We start from the raw sequence: 20,714 nt of genomic DNA on the forward strand, positions 1-20,714 counted from the left end.
ATAGTTTTTGAAAGGAGCATAAATGTAAATTAACAAATTAAAAAAAAGTCACTTTACTTTTTATATGAGAAATAAAGAGAATAAGCACATATCTTAACTGAAGTATAAGTACAAGGAGAATCCAAATAAGGTACCAAAAAGATAAAGAAGAAAATAATCTCATGTTGCTGTCCAATCAAATTTTTATGCCCTTTTTCATGAAATATAAAATCAATTATTTATTATGTGAGAATTTATGCTTTTTGATTGTTTTATACTGATTTTCAAGTAATTTTTAGAGCAGATTAAATCGACAACCTTTAAGATTAAGCATTATTACTTTCTGTTATTTACAAAATTGTAAACACATTCCTTCATGATGTGTCGATGTAATTTACCACAGTAATTTTATCTATAAAATTTTGTCACTCATGAATGTATATTTGTGACCAACGACAATATCAAGGACTGAACTTGTAATTTTACAAAGATATTGGAGTATTTGTACAATATAAGTCTAATCTTATTGGGGTGTCAGACATAATTTATTCATATTTTTTATTTTGTTTAAAAGTTAATTATACTTAGATCCCCTTTAAAAATATTAAATTACACTTTCTTCCTAAAAAAATTTTGAAATTACACTTGCACCCCTTTCAAAAAATCACGATTTACACCTAACCCCCTTCTGTTAGGGTTTGAATGAAAAATGATGATGTAAGAAAAAAAATTCACATAAATTTAATTTTGCCCCTCATTGAACATTTTCATATACATTTGTGGTTTTATAAATGGATATATGTAATATATATATATATATATATATATGGAGTGAGGTTAACGTCATTATATATATTTTTCTTTATAAGTACAAAATTATTATATGAAAATATTAAATGAGTGGTAAAATTAAAAATTTATGCATTTTATTTTTGGCTAACATCAGCATTTTTCATCCAAATCCTAACAAAAGTGGGTTAAGTGTAAACAATGAATTTTTGAAGGGGTGTAAGTATAATTTCAAAACTTTTTTGAAAAAGTATAATTTCACATTTTTAAAGAGAATCTACGTATAACTAACCTTTTTTTCTAACGGTGTACTTGTAATTTACCAAAAGGTAAAGGTCATTGTGTATTTAGAATTAACCTCAAAGATGTCAATACGATTACCTTGTTTATTATATGATTCGATGTTGCTAAAATTCAGAGTAGTCAAATTAGCATAAGCGATAATTACCTTATTTGTGGTTTGAGAAATTACATCTAGTACCATAATGTTTATTTGCGTGTAACAAATAAATCTTTCTACTAGTCAAAATTAACTAAATTTAGTGACATTAGCAAAATAAATAAATAAAAGTTTATATTTATTCTCGATCGACTTATTACTAACTTATTACAAGTCAAACAAATCTATTTCTAACCAAACTACCTCTGTAAAAGTGAAGATATGCATCCTTACATACATTAGCGTATGAAGAAATACAAGGGTAGTTTGATCATAAAAAGATTTGTTCGACCTGTAACGACTCAATAATAACTCAATCGAGGATAAATATGAATTTTCATTAAATATCAACATATTTTATAGATTTTGACTAACAGATTGATTTTTTTGTAAGACAAAAGCAAACGTCATATAATTAGATGTAATTTTTTAAAACTACAAAAATTTACGTATAATTACACTAAATTTCATAAAATTGTATAATTATCTCTAAACATAATAATCAAAAAAAGGGTAGCCAAATTAATAATCAACAACATCAATTGGACATTCAATCTTAAAACAGTAATATTATTAGGTAGAAGAACCATTCTCCAAATCCATGACACAAATATTCCAATATTCTATTCCCTCATATCTTACAAAGGAACAATAGTTCAACTTTTCTTTTTTCTTTTTTTTTTTTGTGGCTACCCTGAAATGATCTCTCATTTTCTATTTTGTCTAAGATTCTTGGTCAACCATGCAGCTTTATTCTCTCTCATTTTTTTTATTTTCTTTTATTTGCTGAATATATTTATTGACTTATTTGATAAGCAAAAAATAATATTAATTTTTTTATAGTAGAAAAACACAATTTTAGTAAGCATATATTTTTTAAAAAAATATACATATATAAAATTAAATTAAATTCATTGTAGTCAGGAAACTTAACGTAACCACGATGAAATGTTTCTTCTGCCAAGAAATTCCGCATAATGTTGCTCAATTTTATGACTGTAACCCCATCAACATACTAAAAAATTAAGCTAGTTTTTACTGAACAAACGTTTACGAACCAAGCATCGCCAAATTATAATAATTCATTAGAACCGTACTGAAGTTGAACATCGTAACATCACCAACGTAGTAAAATTACAGCAATTTCTAGTATTTGTAAGCCAGACATTGCCAAATTACAATAATTCCTCATGACATTGCTCAATTTGATCATTATAATCCCATCAGAATACTAAAATTTAAGTTATTTTTTACTGAATCAAGTGTTTGGGAACCAAACATCGCCAAATTATAATAATTTGTTAATAGTACTCAATTTGAACATCGTAACCTCACCAACATACTAAAATTAAGCCAATTATTACTACGTCAAGAATTCATAAGCCAAGCACGGCCAATTATAATAATTACTCTAAACACTGCTCAATTTGATTATTGTAATCCCATCAGCATACTAAAATTTAAGCCAGTTTTTACTGAATCAAGTATTTATGAGCCAATTACTAACAAATTATAATAATTTGCCAGAATAGTACTCAATTTGAACACCGTAACCTCACTAACATACTAAAAGTTAAGCAAATTTTTAGTTCGTCAAATATGGGAAAAGTATTATTTTAGTCCGCTAAATATGTCTAATTTTAATTTTAATCCGATAACTATGTCCATTTTTGTTTAGGTCCAGTAACTTACGAAATTGCTTACTTTTAGTCCTCTGATAGATTTTCGGACAATTTTACCCCTGCAACTTTTGAAAGGCAGTTTTAGTCCATATGCACTCATAGGGGTAAAATTGTCCGAAAATCTGTCAGAGGACTAAAAGTAAATAATTTCGTAAGTTACTGGACCTAAATAAAAATGAACATAGTTATCGAACTAAAATTAAAATTAGACATACTTAGCAAACTAAAATAATACTTTTTCCCGTCAAGTATTGACAAGCCATACAATGCCAAACTATAATATTTTGTTAGGACATTACTCAATTCAATCTCCGTAACCCCCACCAACATATAGTAAAAGTTAATTCAATTTTTACTATGTCAAGCATTTATAAGCCAGACACTACCAAAATATTCATTAGAACATTGCTCAATTCGATCACCATAATCCCACCAACACATATACTAAGTTAAGCAATCTTTACTGCTTCAAATATTTATAAGCCAAACACTGTCAAATTACAATAATTCGTTACGATATTGCCCAATTTGATCATCGTAATCCTACCAACAATACACTAAATGAAGCCAATTTTCACTGTATTATAAGTCAATCACCGCCAAATCATACTATTTCATTAGGACATTGCTCGATTTGACCATGTAACCCCACCAACATACTAAAAGTTGTGCAATTTTTATTTAATCAAATAATTATAAGTCAGCAGCTGCCAAAAGTATTTATTTTATAAATAATAAATATCTGCTGATGTTATGAAGGAGATGTTTCTAATTGTCCATGATTTTAATTTGGAGTCGCAATCTTGAATTGCGACAGGCTTGTTTTGTTTTAAAAAATTTAATTTTTTAATGAGTCGTTATTTTAAATCACGACTCGTTATATTATTATTAATATATTTTAAAAAATTATATTAATGTAAAAAAGAATTTGATAATAAAAAATTAAATAACTCACTATAATTGCTAGCGATTAAAATCATGTGATAGTCAAAATCGATTCACTAAAAAAAAATTGAATTTCAATACATCATTTGACTTTTAAAGGCTAGTTGACAGAGCTGACCATTATTAAGGACCACTTAATTATACTAATTAATTAAATAAAAAAATTAAATGGTAGAACTAAGCAAGCTTACCAATTAATTACCATTATTAACGTGCAATTAACAATCCTACAATTCAAAGTCAGATAGAGCAGTGAAACAGTTATTCCAGTCAAGAAATTAATAATTATCTTCATTTTGTCTCTTTGTATTTTGTTTTGTTGATTTTCTCTCACCAATAGTTTAATTGGGTTTAATTATTTTATTAATAAGAACAGTAATTACATAATTATGTCAATATTTTAAATAAAATGAGCAATATATCGATTTCAGCAATATAATAATATAACAAAATATAATAAAATGAATTATAATAAACTCATACAGTGTTGGATACTACCCACATATTCGGTGAAATTCGAACCCATATTGTTAAATTTATTCATGAAATTTTTACCATTAAGCGAAAACATAATTTGTAAAAATTATCTTTTGCGCCAATCGGCTTAGTGCTGCAACGTCAGTTATAATTTTGAAAAAAATTAATCGTATATTTAAAAAGGGGATAATTACACTCCACGATCCTGAAATTTGGTATAATTATACGTAATCCCCTGTTGTTTGAAAAATTATATCTGGTACTCTTGATACTTGCTTCTGTCTAACATATAAGTCCCTTCATTAGTTAAAACTCACCAAGTTTGCTAGGATTAACAGAAAAAAAAATCATATTTACCATATATTGACTTATTATTGATTTATTATAGGTCAAATAAATTTTTTATGATCAAATTACCTTTATACATCTTTATATGTTAATGCATGTGCGGAGGTATATTTTCACCATTATAAGAGTAGTTTAGTCACAAAAGATTTATTTGACCCGTAATAAGTCAATAATTGATGGTAAATATCAATTTTTATTCAATTTTTTTATCAATATCAACAAATTCAAAGAGTTTTTATTAACGGATGGACCTATTTGTTATACAGAAGCAAACTTTTGAGATACTAGATGTAATTTTTCAAACAACAAAAAATTTCTGTGTAATTACACTAAACCTGAAAGAAGGGGAATGTAATTATTCTTAAAAAATTGCCATAAGAAATAATAATCATTATTGCGGACAGTTCTATTTAAAAATAAAGAATTAAACTGATTTGTCAACCGCAAACGCTGTACTTACTTTTCCTACAGCTTACTTTTGAATCATTGCATAATTACTATACCATATGCTCTTAAACAAGCAAGAAAATCACTAAATTAACTTAGATGAATAAGATTAGGGATAATTACACTCTTCTCTCATGATATTTGATATAATTACATGTAGACTTTCTGTAATTTGAAAAATTACATCTAATACCCCTAAGGTTTGCTTTTATCTAACAAACAAGTCCCTCCGCTAGATAAATTCACCGAATTTTTGCTGATTGTAACAATAAAAATTGGAAATATTTAACCCTTATTGATTTATTACAAGTCAAATAAATCTTTTTATGATCAAAATACCTTCAAACGTCTTCGTTAATGCATGTGTGGAGGTATATTTCACAATTATAAGGGTAGTTTTTTAGTCCAAAAAAATTAACTGACCTACAATAACTAAGTAATAAGTCAATTTAGGGTAAATATCAATTTTCATTCAATTTTTCTGTTAATATCAACAAATTTAGTGAGTTTTGACTAACTGGGGGACTTTTTTGTTAGATGGAAGTAAACTTCAAGAATGCTAGATGTAATTTTTCAAACCACAGAAGGTTTACATATAACTACACCAAATCTAGGGTAAATATCAATTTTCATTCAATTTTTCTGCTAATATCAACAAATTCAGTGAATTTTGATTAGTTTGGGGGACTTATTTGCTGAATGGAAGCAAATTTCAAGACTGCTAGATATAATTTCCCAGTTACATATAATTACATAAATCTTGAAAAAGAAAAATGTAATTATCCCATGAAATTATAAAACTTGGAAAAAAAAAGTACATTGAAATAGTTATAATTGACCCTCAAAAGTTGACTTTGCAATTCAAAGCTACGATAAGAAAAAATCAAAAGTCCAAACAAACGAGTTTGGAGCTACTTTGACTTTTAGTCAATTTATTATGTCTGAATATTTTCTATTACACAAGGTTCAATTTTCTGCTGTCATATTAATGAGTAATTGATATGTATTTTTTAAAATTAAAAAATATAAATAAATTAATTTATAATTTAAAAATAAAACCACATACAATACATTTAATCAATAATATAATACGAATATGTGATAAAATATTGTTTATCGAAATCCGTAAAACGAGTTATGCCCAAACCTCAAGTCTACGATACAGGAAACAAGTTGCATGAAATAGTCAACTCCTATTTTTTTTTTCAAAAAAATAAATTGGTCAACCCTTCTGCCTTACTACAAATCAAAAGGATGTTAACGAACAAATATATATATATATATATATATATATTAAAATTATCACTGATTATATGAATGAAGTGGTAAATTTTTTATTTTTTTATTGTAATATTTTTATAATTTTAATAGTGACAATTATTGTATAAAAGTTGTGATTAGGAATAATCAATGACAGAAAAATTGCGACATAAAATTGTTACTACATATAATTTTAGCATATGTATACTAAGATCTTAATGTAAATGACAATAGCATGTTCCTACCAACAGGAACGGCTCATAGAAATTACTAATTATTATTTGTGCAAATTATATATATATATTTATAAAACTAAAATTATTGTCACTTAACATATTTTAGGGTTAAATACACTCCCCGCCCCGCCTCCTCCCAACTGTTTTTGATGTAATATTTATCCCTCTTAAACTAATAAATATAACACCTATAATTTGATTGGACAAAAATATCCCTCATACATTGAATAATTATATTATTCTCAATATATTTTTAATATTTTATACATTAAATTATCTTTTAGATGAAATCTTTTTGTGTATTTATTATACTCATTCATTACTAGAAGTGTCTAACTTTTGGTTAAGCATATACATATATATTATCGATTTCTTTTCAAAAGTATATATGAATTATTGAGATATTATAGTTGTTGTGTATATATTATATATATTAACTTATTACCACACTTTTAATTTAAACTCTTCACTTATTAAAAATTCTTTTCGGTTGTTAGAAAATAATTTGTAGAGGATTTAATGTGCAAAAATACTAAAAATATAAATTAAGAATAATATAATTATTTAACGCATGAGGGTAATTTTGTCCAATCAAAAAGTAGGTATAACATTTTTTAACTTAGAGAGATAAATACGAAATCAAAAATAGTTCAGAAAACAAAATGAAGTTACACTATATTTTATTTTCCAAAGGGTACCAAGATCTCAATTTCTTTATTTTATGTTATTTCCAAAAATTAATTATTTTTATTAAAAGCTAGAAAATAAAAGAGAAAGAAGTATGTTGTGTGTGTGTGTGTGTGAGAGAGAGAGAGAGAGAGAGTTTTTTTCTTTTTTTAATTAAAAAAAAAAAGAAATTATATGTCTACACTTCAATTTTCTTTTTCTTTTTTTTTTTCCGGGCTTAGTGGTCTTTTGGATGGGTCAAAGGATATAGATATAGGACACCAACCTTATTGAAAACATAAATTTGTAAACTTATAGTTAAAACAAAGATTATATTGTCTTTCTTTCTATATTATGAAATGTTAAGCACTATTATTATTGGCTAATTACAGCTCATCAAAACTCCCCATTTGCCTCTTCTCACTTCCCAAGCAGTCAAGGAACACCCCCCCCCCCACCCCCCATCCGATGTTCTTTGTATTTCACTCCTTTTCAATATATTAATAGGCACATACCTTTTGACCCCCCAAACATAATAATAATAAGGAATAATTATACTCCCCTCCTCAGTTTTGGGGTTTAGTATGCGTAGATTCTCTATGATTTGAAAATTTATATCTAATACTCTCTAGATTTGTTTTGTCTAATAAGTAAGTCCCTTCGTTATTCGAAGTTCGTCGAATTTACTGATATTAACAAAATAATTAAAAAATAAATATATATTTACTTTCGATTGGCTTATTACTGATTTATTACAGATCAAATAAATATTTTTATGATCAAATTACCCTCATACGTCTTCACGTTTTAATGCATGAGAGGAGATATATTTTCACTGTTGTAAAGGTAATTTAGCCTGATAAAAGTTCTTTGACCTGCAATACGTCAGTAATAAGTCAATCGAGGATAAATATCGATTTTTATTCAGTTTTTTTATTAATATTAACAATTTGGTGAATTTTGACTAATAGAGACTTATTTGTTAGACGGAAGCAAATTTTAGCAGTTCTTAATGTAATTTCTCAAAGTACAAGAGGCCTATGTGTAATTTTATTAAACTTTCATAAGAGTGGAGTGTAATTATCCCTAATAATACGACATGAAGTTTTGAGAAAAAATCTCACGACTTCCTGTGTCAAGGAACCGCATTATCTTTTCTTGAAAGTTGAGGCGGTCATATTGTTAGAAATTGAGTTTAGTCAAATTATGAACGTGCGTTGAAAAATATGAAAAGCATATAACTATGAGACACAAAATTTATATGATTTGAAAAATTCTCGGACATGCATCCACAATTGTTCAAATTTGTTTTCAATGTTACCCATCAACTATTCACCTTAGAAAACAAAAAGTTCTGACCCTTAACAAAAGAAAATAAAAAGAGAGTTAGTAACAGCCCCGAAACCCCCAACTCGAGTAGGGAGCCAGCTCCCAGCAACCTCTATCAACTCAGCACATAGTTGAATTTGCAGTAGCTAGACTTTAAAATAATATTGGATCAGACTCCACACTTCAATCCACATTATTAAAAAAATCATTTTATCAATTAATAATCTTACTCGAGTTCGAGTGGATTTGGGACTCAGCTAGCGAGCTCCGACACAAACTCAAGACCCATCTCATCCCGATCTTTTTGCCCACCCCGTTATCCATTGTTTGGACTCAAACAGTACCTAAAAAATCCGGTACCGTGAATTGAAGACAGGGCAGCAGCCCCTCAAATTTGGAAAGAACAAAGACGACGACTTATGCCGTAAGTAAAGGGTTGAATGCTTCAAAGGTTTCAGATAACGTTAACCTGACCCACCCCCCAAAACTACTCAACTCATCAAATGCAAAACCATGTATCCCTCCCACCAAACCATGGACTCCATCCCATTTTTTTTATAATATATTTTAATAAATTAATACTGGTTAAAGACAAGACATCCTCTTTCAGAGGAAAAGGATTATTAATTGGTGTTTTTAATGAGTTGTCTTGTTTGGCTCTGATTTTTATTTTAATGTTTGTTCTTTTATTACTAGGTTTCTCCATTCCACCTCTCGTGTCCCTTTTTTATTCTTATATATACATACACGTACATACTTCTTAAGGGACATCCCAATATATGAACAATTCAATATTTTATAGTTGAGATGTTGGCTTCTAAATTTATTGGGCACCGTGTGAGTAAGTGCGTGTGTGAATCAAAACATATATATATGATTTGTGAACTGATCGGTGTTTTATTGCACAATGTATATATCATTTGTTTTAATTGTGTATGAGACTCACGATTTTATCATGAAAAAACGTCTCATTAGGAAGAAGACGTCGTGGGCCTTATAAGACACTTAAGCTTTTAATTTGTAAACTGATATGGGACACTTGTCTACATCATCAGCTCTTCAGATGAGGTACTTGGGACGGTACATCACCTTATTCCCACATACAGCGCCAAATGTTGTGGTAAATTTACAATAAATTTATTGCTATTAATAGTTAAATTTTCTCAAATTAGGAGTTGAAATTGAGGACTTGAATGCGATACTAATCATAGGGAGAGAAAGAAGGCTTGCAATATATACTTGACATATTAAGCATATGAATCCCTGTAAGCGCCATTATGTAGATATTTACCATAGTTTCTATTTTTATGGTGAAAATAAATTGGGGGTTAAAGTTATAAATTTAGTTATATTGGAAGCTGTGAGTATTTGATTATAAAATAAAAGGTGATAAAAAAAATAAAGTCAAAATATTTGAAAAAAACATCTTAATATTTATAATTTTGTCAATAAATCATAAAAATTGATTAAAAAAACTATTTATAACTTTTTATTTAAATTAAATTAATTTAAAGGGTTTAATAAGAAATCATAAAATAAAAATATTTTTTCAATTTATTTTGAATAAAACTCATACACATTTATTTTAAACTGTTGCAAATGCATTGTGATCGACCCGTAATAAATAGGAAAAGATGCAATTTACATCCTGTCATATGAAAAATAAAATAACAAAAATTATTCTCTTGTATTAATAGAAAACTTTATTTTTTTTATTAATTTTTTTTTTTACAGTGATCTATTTGCTCATTTCACATATAAATTACATTTAACTTGTAATAGATATGATCTGAAACATAAGTGCCTACGACAAGGGTAGTTTCGTCAAGTAAGCGTGAATTGGTTGAGTGATCATGAGATGTGGACCCAATGACGTCGGAAACGGATATGTATGTGTAAAAATGGATAAAACCGAGGGCAGTGTGTGGAAATTCCTGTCAATAAATAGATGGGCTTTCGGGGATTTTACCATTTCTGGTTTTGCTCAAACAAATACCGCAAAATCTCTTTCCTTCTTTCCAGAAAAATTGTCTCTTCACTCTGTAGATTTCGCACTGCAAAAGCTTGAACCCACGCCTTGTTTTCTGAACCTCGTTTTTCTTTCATTTTTCAAGAAAAAGCTGAAAAGGTAGTTTGCCGCATTCGTCCATCCGCTCTACCTGACTGACACCTTTAAATCCGAGTTTTTCGTTTCGAATCTACCGATTCTTGGAGTCCCATTAATGGGCTGTGCTGATTTTTCTACATAGAGTTGTTTCCTCTTTTTTTTTTTTTTAAGCTTCTGTTTAACTATGTTTAGCTCAGAAGTAATCTCACCGGACATGAGGAGAAGCGGTGGCTTTCTCCACTCGGATCCCAGAAATCAGAGCAATTTCAAGTATGTTTCAGCTGTGGGGGAATTCTCGAAGAGTAGAGAATTCATGGGCTCTGAGTTTTACCAGAATCAGAATCAGCACCACCAAAATCAGGGTGGATTAGCGCGATATCGATCGGCTCCAAGTTCATTTCTTGTGGCCCTTTTGGATTCTACTACTGATAATAGCAGCAGCGGTGATGAATGTGAAGCTTTTTTCTCAGCCTTGATGGATGGGCCTGGTGATCCCAATCAGAAGAATAATGAGAACCAGATGCAGTTTTCCATGAAGCAGGAAGTCGGGTCAGACCTGGAGGCGGAGCCCAGATGTGGAGAACATGGGCAAGTGACCGGGTACGGGAGTGCGGTGAATGGAGGTGGGGGTGCAGTTGTGGGATCTTATTCTGTCGGCAATGGGAATAAGAGTAATTGCGCCAATCTTGTCAGGCAAAGCAGCTCTCCTGCTGGATTCTTTAATGGTACTATTTAGTTATGTGTTTCTTGAATTTTTCTCATTATAATCTCCTGTAATTTGGTTCTTTTGCTGGCATGGGTTGTTTGATTTTGGAAAGATTTGACGCGTTTTGGGGATTGGTATATATGGGGGAAAAAGTCTGTTGCTTTTAGTTGATGAGTTGACTTTGAACTTATTTTCCTAAATATCCCAACTTCAGCCTTTTCTCCCCCAAATAAAATCCCCTTGCGGTAAGAGAGGATATATGAGAAATGTCAACTCCCTTAATATTGTAAATGAGCAAATTTTTTATAGAAAAAAAATAACAATTTACCACATATCATGGGGGTTGTTTGCATTTTTTCGGCAAAAATCTACTGTGAAAAAAAAAATAGCAAATTAACTTCTATGTAATTTGCTATTTTTTTTATAGGAGGTATTTTCCTCATTTCACATGGGCATTTATCCCCAAATAAAAGTTATTGCAAGCACCTCCTTATAAGCAAAACAAAAATTAGGTGAGAAGAGGTATATAGTTAGTAATCTGCAAAATCCCGTCCGAGTAGATTGAATATGTTGTATTGTAGTATATTTTTGTAGCTTCTTTTTGTGATCTTTCTGATAAAAGTATATGAACCATAGCCTAGTTTCTTGTGGGCTCTGGTAATATTGGGAATGTATTGGTTAAAACTTGTTTTTGGACCTCAGGATTTGGTGTAATGGGAGAGGTAGGAAACTACAGAGTCCACAATCATGCAGAAGCTGGTTCATCAGCCGGTGGTTTGAGCAATCACATGAACTACTCATCCTCTCCATCTTCTAGCTCGATGTTCATGCCTAGTATTCCAGAAACTGATAACGAGAGCTTCGGCAGAAGTACCACTGAAAACGGCCGATTGAGAAATGGTAATAGTGCTAGTTGCGGAGAATACGAACCTGAGCCCTCCCTCCATCATGATTCCTGGAACGAAGCTCCCTTCAACAACAGCTTGAAACGAGACCGAGATGGCCATCCGAAGATGTATTCCAATTTCAGTGGATTGGAAGATCCGGTAGGTGTAAACCGTTTCATTTGACTGCATGCTTCTGGTGTTGTCAACCTATTTTTGATTAGCAACTTTAGTTTTGTTGCTGATGTCCATTTTCTATCAGAATGGAGAAACTAGAAAGAAGCCCCTTGGTTTAGTTCACCATATGAGCTTGCCAAGAACGACCTCAGAAATGGCTGCTGGAGAAAATTACCTACAATTCGGACAAGACACGACAGCTCGATGTCAAGTTCGAGCCAAGAGAGGCTGCGCCACTCATCCAAGAAGTATCGCCGAAAGGGTAAAAGTTCTTGTTCATAACTCAGGGATTTTGTTCATTGTTATCCTGCTTTCGGCCCAAAAAGTTCTTCCCCGCCATTAACAAGACATTACATATATATATATACACACATATGGTACTTGAAACTCAAGATTTATGACATGATTGTGTAATATGATGATTTGCAGATGAGAAGAACACGAATTAGTGAGAAAATGAAGAAATTGCAAGATCTTTTCCCGAATATGGATAAGGTAAAAAATTCTAGTCCTGTGTGCTTTCGCTAGTAGATGTTGGGAGTTCATTTTTATTGTTGGATAATTACACCAACACCTCCTGAATTCTGGTCAAATTACAAACATTATCCTTGTTTAAATAATACACAGACACTACCTGTGTAGTTATTCAAGCAGTAGGGTGGTTTTTGTGACATGATGATTGTTGAGGGGTGTATATTTAATTATATTCCCATTCTTTAAACAAAAGTCATTACCCTGATGTCATTCATATTTGGGCAGCAAACAAACACAGCTGAAATGTTAGAGTTGGCAGTTGAGTACATTAAAAACCTCCAGAAACAAGTCCAGGTAATAACACAGATCCATCTCTTTCAACATCAGAAGATTGGGATTCACATGAAACCTACCTCTGAACAACCTCAACTTGCCTCATTATATTTTGCTCCTTTCTTGTGTAGACGCTAACAGACACAAGGGCAAAGTGCGTCTGTTCAAGCAAACTTCAACTAACAAGTCCTACCACATAGTTGTTCCTGGAAAAGCTACTAGGAGTTCGGTAGACGAGACAATTGCTCTATATATACCTTTCGCCTAACAAGCTCATTGCTTGCTTCCACCGAAAGTCGACACGTTTAGCAAGGCCCTTTAGCAAGATAAGTCGTGAAATTTTCTTGCAGAAAAGATGGAAAGTAGCAGGTGTAATCCGTAGTGTATGATCTAAATCGATTTAGTCAATAATTTTATGAATAAATTCGTGTATATAAGTGCTTAGTGTAATGTCGGATTGTTTTCAAGGTAATACGAAATTTATTACCTCGAAAATATTGTAGAAGATGGAAATGGTATTTGCCAAGCTCAGCATCATTACCAAATTATATCTCTTCTTTTGGGGCCTTATTGTGCTTATAGTTAGACGTTTTGAAAGTCAAATGTCCAGGTAATCACAACTATTTATGTAAATTCATTTTACATGAGTCCCGCTATACAAAAAAAGGCTGTGATTGTCTCGTAGTTTGCAGTCCTATAATCTTTCAAGAACAACCCATGCAGGTAAGATCTTTAGCTACTACTGATAATTTACATCTTGTATGGTAAATGTGTCTGTTAATTGTCTGAAACATGGTTAGGACAGTAATTGAAGTCATGTATATTGGTGTTGCTTGCAACATCTGCTGCTGCTGAGAGCAAAACTGCTGTAGAGGAACTATTTTGGCTGCAAGAATGACAAAAGAAGACAACAATAACTGGAACAAATCTAAACATGATAAATCAAACTATTACAATTTCCTTAGATGCTTATTTGACCACATTACAGCTAGCAGTTGCCCATACTACACCCAGGCTCAAGGTTGTAGCCCTACACAGACTTATTCTTGCACTTGTTCCAGGCTCTAAAGCTTCTTATTTTGAAATTTCACCTGCACATGCAAAACATTTGAATTATAAACAGCCCTCAATTTCTACTGATACAACACGGTTGTAGAAGTTGTCATTGGGATTTTTTAAAACTGAGAGATCTTTTTGTTATATATACTTAATTACTGTATAAATAAACGAAACGATCTTGAACAAGGAAGTAGAGTTACATGGTTCAAAGTTGGCAGTGCACTTATCCGGGAGCTGCATGGCCATGCTACGATCAACGCCAGAAATAGGGGGGCCGTTGATGAGCACACACAGACAGGGCTGCCCCAGAGCTTTGATGGATGCACAGCAAGCCTCGTTGGGAGGAACAGGGCTGAATGGAGCGACTGCCGCCCGGCAAGGTATGAGCTGAACAAGGGTGGCGAAGAAGGTGCTCCCACAGGGATGGCCCTTGCTTTCCTGCACCAGAGCAGCCATCGCCAGCACAAGCATCAGCAACGTCAAGGTCTTCGATTGAGAAAGCTTCATTATCTTGTTGTAAGGAGTTTGTATCTTGAATCTTGATTGTTTATTTGGATATATAAGGATCTGCAGTGGCATGGGGGTGGGGTTGTGTGATTTTTGGTGCTTCTGTCCTAACTCTATGTCACAGTTGATTCATGTCAGTTGTGAGTCCCCAGTCTGTTGCTGGACTTGTGAAATGTTGACATGATTGCATTGATGACCTTCCCACTTGTTTACTGGTTTTGGAGAACTAGAATTCACCTATATATCTCTTACACCAGTCTCATAGATATTAGACTCAGTATAGAATACATCAGATAGTCAAACGGTTAATACACACCTCATTTTTTACAGTGAACAAGGACAGATCCAAAAATGAAAGTTTGAAGAGGTCGAAAAAATATACTTCGACATTGGGATCATATAGCCACTTGAGGGTTGGATCCGTCATTGTATGTGGCAAAGAGTATCAAATGTCGTTGGAATTTAATACTCTTCTATAGTGCCTTAAAGAGTTCAAATTCGCCATTTTTGATAAAAATAAATAAATAAAGCAAGAAAAAACATAATTAACAGTATTTTGAGAAAAATTGAGATTTAAGTCTTCACCAAGAATCAAAAATATCCATATTTCAATTTAAGATATGATTATATAGGTCAACAAGTGGTAGCCCCACTCGTGCATTATTTATCTTTGTCCAACCTCAACAAGTTTTAAGACCTATTGGTCTTTGTTTCCTATGTTTGGTCCTTTTAACATTGAATGCATCAAACTCAACTAATTTTGATACATTAAGGTGTGCATCATTCATTGTTGTGTTTGTGCACAAAATATTGACTGCAGCCTAAGACTTTCATTCTCAATATTAATGTATGTTCACAATATGAAAGCAAAGTTTAAGCCAGAATTTTGGAGGCCACCTTGTTTGAAAAACATATAATATCTTGTGGGGTAAAGTTAATTTTAATCCTTGATATTTAATTTCAATTTTAAAATAGTCTCTTTATTCAACTCATTTTAAATTAGTCTCTTAATTTTCTCATATTACACTTTTTTACAAAAAAACTATTTTAGTGCTTCATTTTTTACTTTTGATTGTAATTCTGTCCCTCGTATTAAAAACAAAAAAAAAAGAGAGCCTCTGAATGAATTAGGGATTTTATATACCTCATTCTTTAATATTTTAGCTACATTTTTATTTTCTTAGTTATGTTTTAATTTTAGAAGTTTTTATTTAAATATGTTTGCTCTATTTTTCTATTCAAATTTTTTTCTCCGACTTAGTTATTCAAATATCTTTTAATTTGAAAAATTCAACAAGTTCATTAAATTCGCAATAATTATGTTAATATTGTTAATCAAATAACTATCTGAATAATTGGCCAATGATAAATTATTTCAAATAAAACAGGTTATTTTTTTAAATTAAAAATAAAAATTGAATGACAAATGATTTTATCTATACTAATATAAAAAAAAGATCATACACATTCACATACGATGATTAATAACACCATAATAATAATTTTTTATAAAGTTAAAAAACACTTCAACTGATAATATAATTATTTATTCAACTTTTTTAAATTTTTTATTAATTAATAAATTAGTATCCTTCTTCCTTTATATATATTTTTCTAATGTAATGAATTAGTTAATACATTTTTAGAAACAAGTTCCAAATCAAAAATTTCTGGCAATAAGGTCACTCAATATTAAGAAATCTGTCAAATTACACTTAATATTACACTAAAAAAGTAAAAATATGATTAAATTGAATTTACCCCTATTATATGATAAATAAACAAATACTCACCACAAAAAGAATTAACAAATTACTTGTTATATTTCAAAAAATAAAACAAATTACCCCTATCAATAAAGAAATAATTTATTGATAAAAAAAAGATAATAATTTATTTTATTTTTCAAAAATAAGAAATAAGTTATCATTTTATTTTTAACAAAAAAAATTGCTCTTTTAAATATCACAAAAAATAAATTGTATTTTTTCTAGTAAAAATATCCAAAATCTTTCAATAATTAGGGAAGCAATCAAATGACCCTATGAACAACTGTTTTTTTTTTTCTTTATTGCTTTGGATATATTCTTTAATTTAGTTATGAATACATTTTTACCAACATTTAACAGTTGAATGTACCAAATAAATCAAAAACCATATCTTTGAACCAAAAGAAGCTGAAAACTATTTGTTGAATTAATGGCTCAAAAACTTAAAAGGAAAATTGCATATAGAAACCACAAAATTACCAAGATAGATTTCATTGAAACTGAGAAAAACTACACCAAGAGTTTACAACCCTAAAACCTACACTGAAATAAATTTACACCAATGCGTATCCAAACATCAAACCCGATCTAAGCCCGCTCGCCCCTGATCCTCCTGGCAAGTTGAATGTCCTTGGGCATAATAGTCACCCTCTTAGCGTGAATAGCGCAGAGGTTAGTGTCCTCAAACAGTCCAACCAAATAAGCCTCCGCCGCCTCCTGCAGCGCCGCCACAGCGGAGCTCTGGAACCTGAGATCCGTCTTGAAATCCTGAGCGATTTCTCGTACCAGCCTCTGGAACGGGAGCTTGCGGATCAGGAGCTCGGTGGATTTCTGGTACTTTCGGATCTCACGCAGAGCAACGGTCCCGGGGCGGAAACGGTGAGGCTTCTTCACACCGCCGGTCGCCGGGGCAGATTTCCTGGCGGCCTTGGTGGCGAGCTGCTTCCTCGGAGCCTTGCCTCCGGTGGACTTGCGGGCAGTCTGCTTGGTACGAGCCATTGAAACTACGGGAAGAGGGAAAAACCACAAGAATGGGGTACACAAACAGGAAAGTGTATGTATAGATTACTGTGCGTTGTGTGTGATGAATGGGTGGGAATGGTGGTGGGGGGTTTAAATAGAGGAGTGGAAGCGGGAGGGTGAGGCTTTTGGGGGTGGGGGTGACCGAGGCCGTAGATTAGAAATGGGTTGGACGGTGCAGATTGGAAACTTTGGCTAGTGATCCATTTAGCATGTGAGGTATCCAATTATATGTGTCCACGTAGGATGTTGTGAGATTTGGGACTCGTTTGAAATTTTCGTATTTTGGTGTGATTGGCCTCTCTTATTTCCCGCTTTTGGTTTGAACTACACATTTGACCCTCTAATTTTTATAATTTAACATGTGTACATAATTTAAATTTTTATTATATTTATTTAATTAATAATATAATTAGAAAAAAATAGTTATTTATGTAAGAATAAATATGCTTGTGGGTAGTTTAATTGTTACATATTTTAATTACTAAAATAGTTATTTCACCCCTTCCATAATAAATAGTATAGTATAGTTTTATAATTAGAATGCATTTTCTTAAATGAATTTGTCTATTTATTAATTTTATTTATATTTAAAATTATTAAAATTATTTATTATATACACGTAGGGACGATGTGCCATGACAGCTAGCGTGAGGTGGTTTTGCCTATATAAATTTTTTACATGAGATTTTTTTGTTGTTTATTTTATTATAGGACGATGTTTTGAACATTAAAAGTTTCACAGGGAGGTCAAATGCATTTAACCCCTTTATTTATATACAAATAGTTTGGAATAATTTGCTAAACGACGAAGTTATCTGTCCTAGAAAGGTAATGAAATTTCTTAGAGCCACCTTAGATCCCTAGGATGGAACAATTAACAAAAAGGTTGATATGTACACGCAAGGGCGATAAAGTTTGGTCCTATGCAAATTTAAATTTATAATTTGGTCCTATAATTTTAAAAATGATGACAAATTTAGTCTTTTTCGGCCTATTTGATAGGAAAATTCCATATCATTAGCTATGACATCACTTAATTGGGGCTTCTGGTGATTCCATGATGTGCCAATCCAAATTGTAATTTTTATTTACACCTATATCTTGAAAGGGTCAACAATTTTGATCTTTTAACTTTGGATGTAGCGATTTAGTCCTCTATCCTTCAAAACAATGACGATTTTCATTCTTAAGCTCAACTAGTGACGATTTTGCTATTTTATGATAAAAGTTCAATAGTCATATCACATGTTTTTCACCAAACTCATCATACTTCCGAAATAAAATTAAGCCTCGATAAACTTCATACCTTAGCTCAACTGCCTTGCCATCAGGTATTCAAAGCCCTCGATTTTACGAAAGTTTTCCAACCACGTTACTGCCACAGATGGTTCACATGGCTCTTTTAACAACAGACAACAACAAATACGATAAGACGTCTACAATCCACCGGGATCCAAGCAAAATACCAACAATAAGATATCTCGTTCATCTTTTAGCTCAAGAATTATATTTTCATAAGTATATAGATTAACTTATGTCAAATACTCTTGAATTCTCTTTTGGATCTCTTTTAGATCTTGGAAGAATTTTGAGATATCATACTCGAGTTCTTTCAAAAAAATTACCTTTATCATAACATTAAGGATTGTAGCATTCCAAAAATTTACCAAATCAATCTCCCTACGTCTCACCATATTTGTTTGGTTAGAAATGACTAAAATTTCTACAATTTTAAACTTATAAGATCGAATTATGAATTTTAATTTGAACAGAACCAATATTACCACCCCTATTAATTTACACAACTAAAATTGTGTATCTTCTTTTTCCGAAAAAAATCCAATTTGCCCCCCCCCCCCTCCCCTGGTGTTAAGAGAAATGTGCAAATACCTCATGTGAAAAAAAAATAAGTAGCAAAACACCCCCTTATACCAACAGTGCATTACAGACGCCCTCTTTGCGTTTGGAGTTGATTTTTAATCGATAAAATATTATTTTATATTAATACACTCATTATTTATAAAAAGAATATATATATATATACACACACATATAGTCACTTTCTTCTTCTTCCTTCGGCCACCGCCGCTCCCCTTGTACCCCACCGTTGACCCCCTCTCCTTGCGCCAGCCACCCTCCCAACTCCTAGCACTCGTTGGCTAGATCGCCCCCTGCCCCTCCCTACGCTTAAATCCGCTTTTTTCCCCACCCCTATCCCTAGATCCAATCCCTCCCTAGCCCCGCTGCCCCTTCCCTTTCCCCTTCCTCCCGAACCCACCGCCGCCCCTCCCCTCCTCCCCGTTGGCACCACCTCCCCTTCTCTCTCTCTCAATCACTCTTTTTTTGTTTCTAGATATACATATATATATATATATATTTCTAGATACGTTGATATATATTTTAATTATTATTTAGTTGAATCTAAACTGTTGATTCGGATAAGATGAAATCTAGCCCATTGATTTATTAGTTAAATTTAAACTTTAAATTAAAATTAAAATCCTAAGAAGAGTGACGGTTGTCCCTATCTGTCAATTCTATATCAAAATATCAACTGGATTTATTATATGAACAATGCTTATTGCTCACCTGTTCATTATTCTGTTCCATTAATAGAAAACCTTTTTGTTCCCATGAGTCTTTGTAAATCAACTTAAAACAACAGTCATAGGTTAATTACATTTAACCCCCTAAAAAAATATAAAATACAATTTTTTTTTAAAAGGAGTTTCAGAATTACACTTACACTCTTATAAAAATTCACTATTTACACATGACCCATTTCGTTAGGGTTTTAGACAGAAAATGCTGATGTCAGCAAAAGTTTACATAAATGTTCAATTTTAATTTTACCCCTCATCTAACATTCGCACATAATAATTTCGTATAGATAAGGAAAAAAAAATTATTATGTGGGTAATGTTAAATAAAGCGTAAAATTAAAAAATTACATAATTTTTTGCTGACATTAGCAATTTCTGTCAAAACCCTAATGGAATGGGTCATGTGTAAACGGAGAATTTTTAAAGGGGGTGTAAGTATAATTTTAATTTTTTTTTGAAAAAAATATAATTTCAT

At 31.5% G+C, this 20,714-nt stretch overlaps 3 protein-coding genes across 3 annotated transcripts; 1 reads left to right on the top strand and 2 right to left on the bottom strand.

Moving 5' to 3' along the window:
• Positions 1-10,553: 10,553 nt before the first annotated feature.
• On the top strand, positions 10,554-13,826 carry LOC105173482 (transcription factor bHLH130). The gene is made up of 6 exons (XM_011095234.3): positions 10,554-11,429; positions 12,113-12,456; positions 12,557-12,733; positions 12,901-12,966; positions 13,231-13,299; positions 13,410-13,826. Exons 1-6 carry the CDS (start codon positions 10,889-10,891, stop codon positions 13,476-13,478), a joined length of 1,266 nt encoding a protein of 421 aa, XP_011093536.2. The 5' UTR covers positions 10,554-10,888; the 3' UTR covers positions 13,479-13,826.
• Positions 13,827-14,229: 403 nt separating this feature from the next.
• On the bottom strand, positions 14,230-14,909 carry LOC105173483 (Bifunctional inhibitor/lipid-transfer protein/seed storage 2S albumin superfamily protein). Its single transcript, XM_011095235.3, has 2 exons — positions 14,538-14,909; positions 14,230-14,369 (listed from the first exon to the last, which is right to left on the bottom strand). Exons 1-2 carry the CDS (start codon positions 14,842-14,844, stop codon positions 14,353-14,355), a joined length of 324 nt encoding a protein of 107 aa, XP_011093537.2. The 5' UTR covers positions 14,845-14,909; the 3' UTR covers positions 14,230-14,352.
• Positions 14,910-17,089: 2,180 nt separating this feature from the next.
• LOC105173485 (histone H3.2) lies at positions 17,090-17,711 on the bottom strand. The gene has a single exon (XM_011095236.3). The coding sequence runs from the start codon at positions 17,610-17,612 to the stop codon at positions 17,202-17,204; it is 411 nt and encodes a 136-aa protein (XP_011093538.1). The 5' UTR covers positions 17,613-17,711; the 3' UTR covers positions 17,090-17,201.
• Positions 17,712-20,714: the final 3,003 nt, after the last annotated feature.

This window comes from Sesamum indicum, linkage group LG11 (genome assembly GCF_026168435.1).
Source record: "Sesamum indicum cultivar Baizhima isolate 11 linkage group LG11, ASM2616843v1, whole genome shotgun sequence".
Taxonomy (NCBI): Eukaryota; Viridiplantae; Streptophyta; class Magnoliopsida; order Lamiales; family Pedaliaceae; genus Sesamum; species Sesamum indicum.